At 55.3% G+C, this 14379-nt stretch overlaps 1 protein-coding gene across 1 annotated transcript; it reads left to right on the top strand.

Moving 5' to 3' along the window:
- Positions 1-2729: 2729 nt before the first annotated feature.
- PRELP (proline and arginine rich end leucine rich repeat protein) lies at positions 2730-14040 on the top strand. The gene is made up of 3 exons (XM_069875861.1): positions 2730-2918; positions 9981-10932; positions 12871-14040. Exons 2-3 carry the CDS (start codon positions 9996-9998, stop codon positions 13047-13049), a joined length of 1116 nt encoding a protein of 371 aa, XP_069731962.1. The 5' UTR covers positions 2730-2918; positions 9981-9995; the 3' UTR covers positions 13050-14040.
- Positions 14041-14379: the final 339 nt, after the last annotated feature.

The following is a 14379-nucleotide window of genomic DNA, read 5'->3' as shown; positions in this document are numbered from 1 at the left end:
GCTCGGCTGTGGTTGAGAAGCGTCCTGTGTGGCTTTGCTCTGCGAAATTCCACTTCTTGAATGCCCCAGGGCCAGGACTGCAGGCTCTTGGTGAGCTGTGACATCCCCGGGGTGTCCCCTCTGTGTTGCCTCTGGCCAGGGAGACACTGCAGTAGCTCGAGCTGCGAACAGCCAGGGAGGCTGTGCTGCTGGAAATCAGTGTGATGAGGTTCAGGGTGGGACCTTCTGCCCAAGGGGATGCTGGTTTTAACCACACCAGGTACAAGATGAGGACTGTGATGTAGTGCATGAGGAGTCTGGCCAGGATGGATGGGGAAGGATGCGGGATGTGGGTGCTCACTGCATCTAGCATTTCGCAGCTGAAGATGACAGAGCCACTGGTTACAATAGGGTTTTTGAGGTTTTTTTTGCTCACATTCTGTCCCTTAAATGCCCTCCTGCCCCTTGTCCATGTTTCCTCCCTTGGGACATCTGCACCGCTGCAATCCTCTCCCTGCCAGGATGGTTGGAGTGACCAGGACGTGGCCTGGGTGCAGAGACCCTGATGGGCTGATGGGATGCAGCCTCCAGGCTCACTGGGGACCACATTCCTCTCTGTTTATTTTCTTGACGACTGTCCCTTGCATCGCCTTTTGTTGAGACAGGCTGTTCTCGCAGCCCTGGCTCTGTCTCCTGGTGCTTTCACACTCAAACATTTCCTCTCCTTACCTCTGCCAGACCAAAGTGGTATTTCTGTTGCAAACCTCTGCAGAACAAACAGGCAACGGCTGGGAAAGGGGATAAACCAAAGGGATGCGGAATCAGGGGACCGGGGATGGCTGGGATGCTGCTAACCCCACATCAGGGGCGCTGAAACTAGGATCCCCCCATCTTACAAGATCCTTGAGAACAGGTTTGCTCCATGACCACCCTCCTTCACCTACAAGAGCAGGGCCAGATTTTGCTCCAGACGTAGAATAAACCAAGCGCGCAGTGCCCAGAGCCACATTCGAGCCTGCAAGCTGTTGCGTTTTAAAACTTTAAAAGGACTTCTTTGAAGGTGGATTCGAAACTTGGACCCTGAAAGAAATTCCTGCAGGAAGAAAATTCAACAAACAAAGTCCCTTGGCTGAGAGCAAAATTTGTACTCACCAGATTTGCTGAAGGCAATGGGAGCTGTGTTAGCAGCTTCGCAGGTCAGAAAGCACAGTGGATAAGGTCTAAGAGATGACACCTTTCCACGCCTGGCACTGCAGGATGGCTTTTAAGCAAAAAATTGACCCATTCGGTGCCTGAGTTTCCCCCTTTCTGTGCCCAGATGAGTATCTATAAGGTAGCAGGAAAAAAAAAACCAACCCATGAAACATGATGTCCCCATGGATTTGGGGACTTTGGACTAGTTTTTAAAGCAACTGGCGTGAATCTCCAAACAGCATATTCTTTCCCTATTGATTCTGAGCCTTCTCCAGCTGGCAAACGCGTCTCGATCTTGACCCTTTGTTTAAACAACATGAAATACTGATGTGGTTTTTCTTCTTTCCTTTTCCTGGCTTGCGCTCGAGCTGCCTACTGGGTTTTAGGCATCTGAGCGCCCCAGCTCGCTGCAGGGTGAGGGCTGTGCCCTCAGACCATCTCTTCCCTGGCAATGAGCAGAACTCAGCATCAATACCCCAGTTTGGGGTTAAGGGGACCTTGTTGGTAACGTATTTAAGGGTTGTGGGGAGCCTGGAGTGAAATGGGAGAGTTCAGTGAGTGGGGAAGTTGGGGGAAGCTCTGATTTTGGCTATTTGAACCTGTTCTTGGTGCCACCATCAGCTGAGTGTAGGATGGATGCTAGTCTCTGGTGGACTTGGACTGGGTTTTCAACGAGCTAAAGCAGCTCAGGTTTTTTGGTTCCTGCTGTGGATCAGCTTGGCTGGAAAGATAGTGGCTCAGAAGGAGGGAGAGGACCCCCTGAATCCTGCATCCCAGGGCTGCCAGGGATGGGGATTCCTGTAGGAGGGAGATCCCTGTGCCTCCTGGACTCCTTGCTCACACCTGGGTTCTTTCTGAAAACTGTGAATATGCAACAAGTTCCAGGCTGCTTCTGAGCTCCTTGGAGCAGAAATGTCCCCACCGAGCATCCACAAACAAGGGAAGCCCCGGGGTTGGTCCCTCGGTGTGTCTTTTTGGTGCACAGCAGTTTTCCAGCCTAGCACCTGGCTAAAGCTCCATGCAAAACCCAATGGCCCCAGTGGGGGCTGCTTGGCACTGCTGTGGCTCCCTTCCCTTCTCTTTATTAAGTGCTGTAAGGACTTCAATTAAAAGTTATCACCAACCAGGAGCGAATGAACCTTGTGTTGTGTTTTGCGATGCCATCTGCCTAGCAGGAGACCCCACCACGGGGCTGGCTCCCTCCAGGGATGGGGGGCAGCTGGAAACCACTCTGAGCTGGTGGAGGACGCAGGTGAACATCCTTGGGGACAGGGACAAGCTGGCTGGTGACACATATCGAGCTCCCGTGCTCTACGATTCAGCCGCGTCGCTGCAAACACCGTTCCAGACGCGCGCGTTCCTGGAAACCAGGGGCTGTGGCAAGGGAAGGGCTTATTGAAATTATTCATTAGCTTTGTTTTTAAACACGGGCTCCGAGCAGCCTCCGCAGCAGAAGGGATTGTTATTAAACGCCAGCCCTCCGGCAGGCAGGCCATGTGTGCGCAGCAGAGCCCGCAGCGCTTGGCTGCCAGATAAAGACGTTATTGTTGTCATCGCGCCTCCATCCCAACCCTCCGCCTCCCGCGCTCCCACCCACCCTTGGCCAGCGGATCCCAGGAACAAAACCCCCGCGCTCGGCTGACGCTCGCTTGTGGTGGAGCCGAGAGGAGGAGGAGGAGGGAGACAGCCAGAGAAACTTCTCTTGGGGATTAATAAGAGGCAGGAGGAGGGAGAGGTGCACACAGGTAAGCTGTGGGCAGGTGCTTTCCGCCAGGCTCTTCTCGCCTTGCCTCACCCTCCAACCCAGGTCGCTGCACTGGTCCATGATGCTCCCGCCCTCTCCAGCCTCCAAAGCAGCATCTTCTCTTCCTTTTTTCCCCCCTCTTCTCTTGTTGGTTTTTCCATTCTTCACCAGAGTCTTTGTTCCTTCCTTTTCCTCTTGTTGCAAGAGTTTTTCTCGGCACGGGGCAGGATTGGGGTCGGGGGGGAAACTTGTGGCTGCGAAGCCGGAGGCAAAATCCCGTGTGTGATAGCGTCACAGCTACCACTGGGTGTTTTCTGCGGGGGTGAGCGAGGACCTGCTTGTGTCACCCCCCACGCACCAACCTGTGCTCTCACATGCTCACGATCACACGCTCCGAGACAGAGCTGGGAATGCCAGGGGGTTGCGTAGTCCAAGCCATTCCCAGGACAATCCTCTGCCTTGGAAAGCAGTCGGGGAGGTGTGCAAGGAAGGGGAGAGGCTGAGAGGGGTGCAGACACCTCCAGAGCCAGGACTGCTGCCAGGGAGCCTCCTGTAGCATCGGATGACTGGGCTGGGGGGTCCTGCTTGAGTGGGGAGCTGAAAATTCCCAGCAGAGGGGACCAGCTGCTCTGAGAGCGAGGTGGGAAAAAGCAGCTGAACAGTACAGCAGGGGCACTTTTCAGCAAGCTGGTTCTCTGTCCAAAATGCAGGGGGTAAAGCCCTTCTCTTCTACCGGGCAGGCAGAACCGTGCCTGGATCACGCAGACCATTCCCAGGGGGTCTAACGCCACTTCTGCTGCCTCCATCAGTGAGATTTGAGCTCCAGGCAAGCGGAGAGGTGAAACCCCCTCCCTGCGCCCCTGCTCTGTGGGTCCTTTTTGGAACCAGCTGTGTGTCTTTGCTTCAGCAGAGGGAGGAGATGGTGATGGGAGGAAGCAACAGGGCAGCGACGGTCGCTGAAGTCCTGGGGCTTCATCCCAAAACCCTCTCTGAAAGTTGTAGGAAAAGCATCTAAAGGGCAGAAAGTGGGAATTCATCCCCTTGGCAGCTGAATGCAAAGCATGAGGGATTGGAATCGTTCCTGGGAGCCTGCGACGGCCAGCCTGCCTTATGTGGTACTCGGGTGACGGCATCACCCAAGCTCCCAGAGATGCCTCCTGGGAAGCACCCTTTCCTCAGCCAGTGTGGGGTGCTGGACATCCCTGCTCTGCTGGGGAAGGGAGAGGCAAGGAGCTGAGTGTTCTCACGATAAAAGCACAGCTGGGGGATGTTTCCTCCACCTTGGGAAAGAGGCTGGAGGGGAGGGATAAGGCAGCAGCAGCTGATAAGGCATCAGAGCAGTTTCCCACCCCTAGAAAAAGCAGAGCCTGGGGGACCCAGGTGAGGCATCTGCTTGGAGGAGGGCAGGGTGTGCATGGGGGGCAGGCTCAAAGGCTGGGCTTTTGAAACATTCCAATTGCTTTGGAAACAGTTTCTCCCATGATTTGCTTTTTTTTTTTTTCTGTGCCCAGGCAGCTCCACTGTGTGTGGCAAAGATCTGCAGGCGAGCTGAGCCGGGAGCAGCGCTGGGAAGGGTCGGGACATGCAGTGAGGGAGAAGGAGGAGGAGAAGGGAGGAATTGCTGACAAGGAGAAGGCAGCAGAAAGTTGGTTTATGCCAGGGCTGCCTTCCCACGGACCCTGCTGTGGGAGGAGGTGGCTGGAGGGAGCAGTGAACGCGACAAGGTTTTCGCAATGAGTCTGGTGACTGTGGGACAGTGAGGAAATGCTCCTGGCACACAGAGGGATGCAGGAGCTGTGCGTAGCCATCCCTGTGTCTTGCGGTCCTCAGGCTGAGCCCAGAAGTGCTACTGGAGAGCCTGGCAGCGTGTCTGAGCTGCTCTTTGGTGGCGTGTCCCGGGGCTCCCATCCCTTGCATGGACACAGCACTCTCCCCGCAAGGAGAAACACAGCAAGAGCCCCTGCGGCAGCCTCGGTCGTGTTCTGGCTCCAGCCCCAGCCAAACACGCTGCCTGCAGCTCCGCTTCCTGCTGGGAATATTGCTGGGAAAGGGCGAGAAAAGTGGGGTTTTGCATCAGGGTTTGGCTCCCCGGGGGACCCTGGGGATGCCTGGGTGACAGCGTGTCTGTCCTCCCCTCTGAGGACCAGCCTGCGCTGTGTTTAGCCTTATTTCAGCATTCCCAGCTCTCCAGTGCCGTTGGATAAAGAGCTCCCTGTTTTGGTTACAGCTGATCAGACCCAGATTCCTGCAGGGACAAGAACGGGTGCTTGGATGGGGAGGGAAGCTGACGAAGGAGCTTTGCTGGCTCCTTCCAGTTATTTTTATCTTGCCTTCCTTGTTCTGCTCCAATGTGCATGTTCCCAGGGTGGGTGGGGGCATTTTCCAGCCTGGGGGATGCAGGGATGATCATGGAACGGTTTGGGTTGGAAGGGACCTCAAAGCCCATCCAATTCCAGCCCCCCAGGGACACCTCCCACTGGACCAGGGTCTCCAAGCCCCATCCAACCTGGCCTTGAACCCCTCCAGGGATGGGGCAGCCACCACTGCTCTAGGCAACCTGTTCCAGGGCCTCCCCACCCTCACAGGGAAGCATTTCTCCCCAATATGGGATGGGATGCTACGGGATAATTTTTTTCTTAACGATGGCAGTTGGGAGACCCATTTGAAAATCTGTGAAGAGAGCTAGTGGGGTTCTGGAAAGGATCCCTGGTCCAGCCATCCAGGCTTTCCCCTCTCCTCCCAGAGTTAAAAGCTCCTTTTGTCCCTCCTAGCCCCTCCTGGGGGTCCCAGATGCATTGGTGACACCTTATACAGAGCCAAGTGCTGCAAGAGGAGGCAGGGAGGGCAGGAGACACCCAAAGGAGAGCATTGTGACTTCTTTCCGTGACAAACCCCCCTGTGACCTCCACGTAGCTCACTCCTGCCCTACAGGCTGTGATTTTTGCCTGCCCTTGGCACCAGTCGTGGGGCTGGCAGTGAGCTCGGCATGGGAACTGTGGTTTAATGAAATGCAGTGAAGATAAACTATTTGGAAAGCAAGCACCAGTGGCATTTGGGGCTGGAATTTCCAGCTGCTTCGCTGAATTTTTGTCAATTTTGATGGGGTGACTGAGGGAGCAGCTGCCTCCTTCTGGGAAAAACCTTGGGCTGGCATCTGTTGGACCAAGCTGCTCATCCCATCCTCCAGCTCCAGAGGTGTCAGAACTGGTTTTGTCCATGAATCGAGCCTTTTCTCCACACCAGGCAGTTGGTTTCCCTGAATGCTTTCATTGCTTCATGACTTAACTTTATTCCAGTTGCATGCATTCCTTGTGGGCACCCAGGATCTGAGCTGTCTTCTCCGTTGGGGAGTGGTGAGAAGGGTCAAGGGGAGGCATTTGCAGAGCTCTGGCTGTGGATTCGACTTGTGCAGGATCAGGGTGTGGGATTTAGAAATCTGGCTTCTTGCATTCATGCCAGTAAATTCAACTGCTTGAAACTGGATGGAGAACAGACTGCTGACTGTGTCGGGACCAGGGAGAGCTGGCTTTGAACCTTCCAGCGTGTCGGAGGCGATTGTAAAGCTTGTGGTGGCCTCAGGCTTGTTGCATCCCCATTATTCTGGATGCGGGGCTGTTGTGGGGACCACTGGCTGTGAGCTGGTTTCCTGCAGATCGCTTGGAAGCAGCTCCTGCTTTCCCCGAGCAGGCTGGAGAGCAGTGGGCAGAGGCTTCGTGGGGAGCTGCAGCTCTGCAGGGAGAGGCTGGTGGGGACCAGCAGTGGAGAAAAGTCCTTGCAGTGCTGCCAGCCCGGCTGTGATGGGCAGAGAGGCTGTGGCAGCCCCCATGGGACGTGGCAGCGGGCTGCACGGTGGATAAAAAGGGGCTGCATCTGCTTCCTGACACTTTCCTTCTGTGCTGATAAATGCCACATGATACTATCGCTCTCCAGCCGGAATTTCTGGCTCCATGACTATTTCTGCTACATGCCGAGTCCCTAAACATCTGCAGTGTCAAAGCCTCGTGTGGAGGGGATATTGCAGGCTGTGCAGGACCAGGTTGTTCCTAGAAGAGACCAGAACTCAGCCAGCTCCAAAGAGCAACAAGGCAACAGCACGCGTTTAGCACCTCCTGTACAAGGACAGGCTGGGAGAGTTGGGGTTGGAGAAGAGAAGGCTCCAGGGAGATCTTAGAGCAGCTTCCAGTGCTGAAAGGGGCTCCAGGAAAGCTGGGGAGGGACTCTGGATCAGGGAGGGCAGGGATAGGACAAGGGGGAATGGTTTTCAGCTGAAAGAGGGGAGATTGAGATGGGATGTTAAGAAGAAATGTTTTGCTGTGAGGGTGGGGAAGTCCTGGAACAGGTTGCCCAGAGCAGCGGTGGCTGCCCCATCCCTGGAGGTGTTCAAGGCCAGGCTGGATGGGGCTTGGAGCCCCTGATCCAGAGGGAGGTGTCTCTGCCCATGGCAGGGGGTGGAACTGGCTGGGCTTTGAGGTCCCTTCCAACTCAACCATTCTATTCTATGATTCTAAGAGAGCTCTGCCCCATCCCCTGTGCTCCCCACGACATTGCCCAGGGCAGCTGCTGGGTGGCCCAAGCTGAACATCTGTAAGCAGAGGGAGCCAAACGTCGGATTACTGAGCATTCTGGCTGGAACACTGTATCCCAGCCTCCTCCTCCCTCCAAACGCAGACCTCAACCCCCACTGCTCCCCTGGACACCGTGAGCACTAATAACGAGGTCTGAATTGTGGAGCTGAAGCAAAGTCCCATGGAAGGGTCTGGGACAAGGTTGAGGGGAGGAACGTGGCTGGGAAAGCAGCAGGGTGTTGCAGGGCCAAGGAGAAGACTGCGCATAGAGCAGTTCCCTGTCATGAATTCTCCTGGTCTCTGCAGCCTGAGGTTGAGTCTGAGCTCTTGCAACACAGAAGCACGCACGTACATCCCCAAAGGGATGCAGGACTGCTGAGCTGAGGATCTGGCAGCGTTCGAGCCCCGTTTTTCTTCCCCTGTTCCTCCCTTCCCCCAGCGAGATGCCAGAGTGCTGATTGAAAACAGCAGGCGTTGAGGCTTGTAGGGTTAAACAGAGCCAGATGGGAGGGAGGGAGACAAAAAGGAAAGTAACAGGCTGGGTCTGGAGGGTGGGGGGGGTGAGAACAGGATCTTTTCTTGGAGAAAGTCGATTACTTGGAGCCCCGGGAATGTGTGGGATTGCTTCGAAGGGAGTCAAGCTGGCGAAGCCCTGGGAGCAGTGGCCCATTGAAGGGCCCTAAAGGCATCGCTGGGTGGCACGAGGACCTGGGTGGGAAGCTGCAAGCAGGGAAATGTCCCTAGCAGGGTTAGTCTGTGCTGCCTGGTGGTTGGATGAAGGTTAGGGACGTTCCCCTGCTGCTGCCTCAAAGGCAAACACAGTGTGCCCAGCTCAGCCCTGCCTTTGTGCAGCTCCCACCCAGCACGCTGAGCTCAACTGGGCTCAGCGGAGCAGAGCTGGCTCCCACAGCAGACACCCCGTTTCCCCAGGAGATCCGTCTTCCTCCGAGTCTCATCTTCCTTCCCGTCTTCCTCCCTGTCTAATCTCACTTTGGTTCTCTTTCCCACCCTGCTCTTCCATCTGCCTCGCTGTGCATCCAGCTGGGCTCTGCTCCTGCGGAGGTGACAAACGCCGCTGGGAAAAGCCTGGCGAGCACCCCTAGTTATCTGCCCAGGCAGCCCACAGCCTGCTCTGCTCCAGCTGGCCCCGGGGAGCTTCAGAGCATCCAAAACACCTTGGGCTTTCTGGGGAGCTCGTCTTCAACAAGCTGGATCCCTCCATCCCCTGAGGCACCAGCTGGAGAGCGACCAGCATCTGTCTTGCAGGGATGATTCCAGGCAGTGGCAGGGAGAGCAGAGATGAGACAAGCAGCCTCTGTGGGCTTGATAATGACCCATAGAAGAGGAAGAGGTGGTGGGTGTGTGTGTGTAAGGTGTTGGGCTGGTGTCCAGGAGAAACTCTCTGGCTAGAGACAAGCAGAGCCCTCACCTGATCCTTCCAGATCTCCCACTTCTACTGGGATTCTCCCAGCTAATCATCCCATCACACTGAAGGTGGTGGATCAGTTATTTGAGCAGGAGAGGGAGCTGCGTAGCCAAACACCATCCGTGCTGCCCATGCATAATCTTGCAAATGCCCTTTTTATCACACAGCCTTGATCAGGGGCTGTCCTGCATTAAAGCCTTGTCCCTGCAGCACAGGGCCATTCATCTTTGCTGTCCTGCTAACTGCTGCTGGCCTCCTGATGCGGTTGCTCAGCCTATTTGCCACTTAATCATTGATTTTTTTTGGCTCAAGTGCAAAATTAAGTCTAATCCATCAAGGCTTCTGAAGGGGCAATCCATCCTTCGGGGAGAAAGCGCGGGGAGGGGGGTGGGGGCTGATGGATAGGGCAGTGCTGGGGGTGGCATGTGAAAAAAACCCACACAAAATGGAAAAAAACCCACAAAAAATGGAAAAAACCCACCCCCTCTCCCTGGGGGTGGATTTAAAACCCCTTGGTTTAAAGCTGAGCCAGAGAGAGGGGATCTCAGTGACTTGTGCTCTGGAGAGGGGTTGGATTTAAAGGTGATTTCCAAGGGGAAGGAGAGAAAACCACAGGTTAGTGGCAGGAATGTGGGATAAATTTAGCCTGGAGAAGAGGAGGCTGAGGGGAGACCTCATTGCTCTCTCCAACTACCTGAAAGGAGGTTGTGGAGAGGAGGGAGCTGGGCTCTTCTCCCAAGGGACAGGGGACAGGACGGGAGGGAATGGCCTCAAGCTCCACCAGGAGAGGTTTAGGCTGAACATTAGGAAAAAATATTTCACAGAAAGGGTCATTGGGCAGTGGCAGAGGCTGCCCAGGGAGGGGGTTGAGTCCCCTTCCCTGGAGGGGTTTAAGGGACGGGTGGACGAGGTGCTGAGGGACATGGTTTAGTGATTGATGGGAATGGTTGGACTCGATGATCCAGTGGGTCTCTTCCAACCTGGTGATTCTATGATTCTGTCAGTGCTGGGAGAAGATGCAGTACCTAAATGGAGTGCTTCCTAATCCACCTCTTCTTGTTACTTTCCACAGGGAAACATCTGGACCATGAAGGTGGCCTTCAGATTGCTTCTCCCACTTATTCTTGTGCTGATCGCGGAGGTGAGCGGGCAGCGGAGGAAGCCTCCCCGGAAACCCACCCGCCCGCCTCCCGAGTTCATTGAGCCTGTGGAGCCAACAGAGCTGCCTCCACCCCTGCCACCAGGTCCCCCTTCGGTCTTCCCTGACTGCCCACGAGAATGCTACTGCCCCCCAGACTTCCCCTCCGCCCTCTACTGTGACAGCCGCAACCTGCGGAAGGTCCCCATCATCCCGTCCCGCATCCACTACCTCTACCTCCAGAACAACTTCATCGATGACCTCCCGGAGGAGTCCTTCAGGAACGCCACGGGACTGAAATGGGTCAACCTAGACAACAATCGCATCCGGAAGGTGGACAAGAAGGTGCTGGAGAAGCTGGAAAACCTCATCTTCCTCTACATGGAGAAGAACCAGCTCAAGGAGGTGCCTGCCTTCCTGCCACCCAACTTGGAGCAGCTGCGTCTGAGCAGGAACCAGATCTCCAAGATCCCTGCTGGGGTCTTCAACAAGCTGGAGAACCTGGTGCTCTTGGATCTGCACCACAACAAGTTGAGCGATGGGGTCTTCAACAAAAACACCTTCAAGGGACTCAAGAACCTCATGCAACTCAACCTTGCCCACAACATCCTGAGGAAAATGCCCCCCGGGGTGCCCAGTGCCATCCACCAGCTCTTCCTAGACAGGAACAACATTGAGGACATCCCCAATGATTACTTCAAGGAGTTTCCCAACCTGGCTTTTATCCGGCTCAACTACAACCAGATCTCTGATAAGGGGCTCCCCAAGAACTCCTTCAACCTCACCAACTTGCTGGTGTTGCACCTGGCGCACAACAAGCTCACCAACGTCCCTTTCATCAGCCCCAAGCTGGAGCATCTCTACCTGAATAACAACTCCATTGAAAGTGAGTTGCACTGGCCCATCAGGAGGCTGTGGTGAGGTCTAGGGGGGGAACAGATAGGCTTGAGGATTGCAAATGTTTCATTGGAAAAGGTCATTTATAGGTGGGATGTCCTCAATGGGATGTAGGATGTCCTCAATGGGATGTGGGATGTCCTCAATGGGATGTGGGATGTCCTCAATGGGATGTGGGATGTGAACCCTTCCAAGCTGGATGTTGTGGCGAGATGAGCTGGGGGCTTTTTGTAGGTGAACAAAGCCCTGATGGAGATGGTTTTGCATGTAGGGAAGGGTTACTCGAGGGTTAAGGTGGTAGGTGAAAGCAGAGCTAAATTCCCCCTGGTGCTGCAGGGGCTTTTCGTGTTCATTGTCATGGGCAGCTCTTCCTTGGGGCCACCTGCCATCTAAATAGCTCCTTCCCTGGCAGGGCCCAGAAATAGGGATATTTAAAAAGGAGAGGCTGTGCACATATTTTAAGAACAGATGCCAAATACGCAGTCAAGATGGTTTGAAATAACCCAGCTCAGCTCTCAAGCTGAGCCTCGCAGAGGAAGGAACAGGGAGAACAAGGCTGTGATGGAGGTTGCCCAGGCAAACCAACCAGGGTGGTTTCACACCTTTCCAGGCAAATCACTGCAATTTCATGGGAGAGGTGCTGGCCTGTGGAGGGTGTAATCGTAGCTAGCACGTTCAAGAAGTCAGAGACCCATTCCTGGCCCCCACCCCCTGGTTGTTTCTGCTATTGGGTGTCCAGCGACCTGCTGGCCTCACTCTCCACGGGGAAGCAAGAACGTGGTGCTCCTGCCAGAAACCCACCATGTGCACCAGGAAAAACGTGCTGGGCTCTTCTCTTCTTGGCTGTGGTAGGGTGTGAGGGGGCTGCAGGGCCCACCCAGGGCATTATTTGCCTCTGAAGCACCTGCTGGGAGGGATGCTGGTCCCCACAAGCGGTGTGACACAAGCACTTCCACGCTGTGGTTTGGTGATGGTTCGTGGCTTTAGATGTAAGAGTGACCCAGTGCCAAAGAGGGGCTGTAAAATCAAAGCCGGGGGGGGAATCACAGCAGGGTGGATCCTACCCGAAGTGTCCACTCAACGTGAGCCAGGAAAGGATGAGCAAGAAAGCTGCTCGTTGCAGGCAAGCATTGATAGCGTTGTGGGATGTGATGCCAGGGAGAAGGACTCGTAAAACCCTCACAAAGCCACATCCCTTTTCTCAGCAGGTCACCGGAGTTGGTTTCCAGGGGATAATGATGCAGTAAGGAATGTCTTGTTCAAATACTGGTTATTTCGCATTTTATTTAAGCAACACCAAACTGGAGCCGAGGGGACTGAGGGGCAAAGGTGGCAACAGCTGCTGGCTTCACACCACCCAGGTTCTGATAGGGTTTTCCTTGGAGAGATGCCCACCTGGCCATGAACATCATTTCCCAGCTCTTTTTTTTTTTCGCCTGTCTTACCCAGCTTTTATAAGGTTTCACTTCCTGGAGTTGGGAAACAACATCAGAATCTCAGGGTTTTTTTTTTCCCATAACCCAGGCCTTGGTGTGGGGAGAAGCACGTGGAAATCCAGAAGGGAGCAACGAGACGGTTATTGACGTTATCTTCAGCCGAACAGTGCTGGAGCGTGTTTCTTTGATGTTTTTTTGAAGGCTTAGGGCTGGCTTGGCAGGTTTCATGTTCGAAATAATCCCTTTTCTCTCTCCAATGACACCGCATCCCTCGCTGCGCTTTGGCTGAACGTGACCTACTTCGTTTCTGAACAAAAGTGAGATTTTCCTCTCCCTAGGGATGTGAGAGGGAAAATCTTCTGGGAGAGGCTGGGGATTCTCAGCAAAGCCCCATTTTGGGGTTCAACAGGCAGGGAAGGGGGTCTGTAGCATCCCTCTGTGCCTTTTTTTCCCCTCTAACTTGCACTCTGCCTTTCCTCTCCTCCCTGCAGAAATCAACGGGACGCAGATCTGCCCCACTTCGCTGATGTCCATCCAGGACTTCTCCCCATCCGACCTGGACAGTGTTCCCCGGCTCCGGTACCTGCGGCTGGATGGGAACCTCCTGAAACCCCCCATCCCCTTGGACCTGATGATGTGTTTCCGCCTCCTGCAGTCCGTGGTCTTCTAGGCAGCGTCTCTCTCCCTGGACTTGGCTTTGCACAGAGACCTGACCCCCCCGATCCGTGTTTGACACATGGGACCCTCTTTGCCTCCCTCTCCACCCCCCAGTCTCCATCCCTCTCGCCTTTCCCCTTTTCCTGGCTGTGGGTAAGCGTGGCACGTGCATCCTTGGGGACCACTGACTGCAGGACAGCACCGCGTCGCAGCAGCCACCCCAGAGAGCAGCCTCAGCCCGAGGTGGCTGCCACGCTTCCCCCAGGTCCCTGCCCATGGGCTCCCCCAGGCCAGCCTTGGAGATGACTCCGTCTCTCCCCTTCTATCCGGCATGGTTTCAAGAGGTTGGATTCAAGAGGTTGGGCTTGCTTAGCCTGGAGAAGAGGAGGCTGAGGGGAGACCTCATTGCTCTCTACAACTGCCTGAAAGGAGGTTGTGGAGAGGAGGGAGCTGGCCTCTTCTCCCAAGGGACAGGGGACAGGACGAGAGGGAATGGCCTCAAGCTCCACCAGGGGAGGGTAGGCTGGACATTAGGAAAAAGTCTTTCATGGAAAGGGTCATTGGGCAGTGGCAGAGGCTGCCCAGGGAGGGAGTTGAGTCCCCTTCCCTGGAGGGGTTTAAGGGACAGGTGGACAAGGCGCTGAGGGACATGGTTTAGTGATTGATGGGAATGGTTGGACTGGATGATCCAGTGGGTCTTTTCCAACCTGGTGATTCTATGATTCTATGATCCAAGCCAAAAGCGTCTCCAGATGGAGCTGTTGAGGGAGCCCAGGGGCCACCTCACTGCAAGACTTGGGTCGTAGCATCGCTCCAGGTGGCTCCAACCCCAGTGTCCCTGGGGGAGTATTCCCTGTGATGGAGGTGGAGCAGGGATGCCCTAGGCTGGTGTGCAGGTGCTCTCACCTGCTTCCTTTGAGCACAGGGTGATGCCAGCGGGATCCATGCTGGAGGAGGGGACCAGGGGAGCTGGATGTGGATCCCTGCTAAGCGGAGGAGGCTGGGGGATCCGGATCGGAATCTCTACAGGTGGAGGAGAGCGGGGGAGGTGGATCCCAGCAGGTGGAGGAGAGCAGGGGGATCTGGATCAGAATCCCTGCAGGCAGAGGGGGATGGGGGAATCGGATCAGGATCCCTCCAGGCAGAGAGGACTGGGGGAGCTGGGGGATCCGGATGGGGATCTCTACAGACAGAAGGGGCTGGGGGAACTGGATCTGGATCCGGATTGGGATCCCTACGGATGGAGGGAGCTGGGGGATCTGGATGGGGATCCGGATTGGGTTCCTTACAGACAGAAGGAGCTGGGGGATCCGAATCGGGATCTGTAGGGGGATCCCTGCAAG

Source organism: Phaenicophaeus curvirostris, chromosome 24 (assembly GCF_032191515.1).
Source record: "Phaenicophaeus curvirostris isolate KB17595 chromosome 24, BPBGC_Pcur_1.0, whole genome shotgun sequence".
Taxonomy (NCBI): Eukaryota; Metazoa; Chordata; class Aves; order Cuculiformes; family Cuculidae; genus Phaenicophaeus; species Phaenicophaeus curvirostris.
The sequence above is the reverse complement of the archived record's forward strand: the minus strand, read 5'-3'. Positions and strand labels throughout refer to the sequence as shown.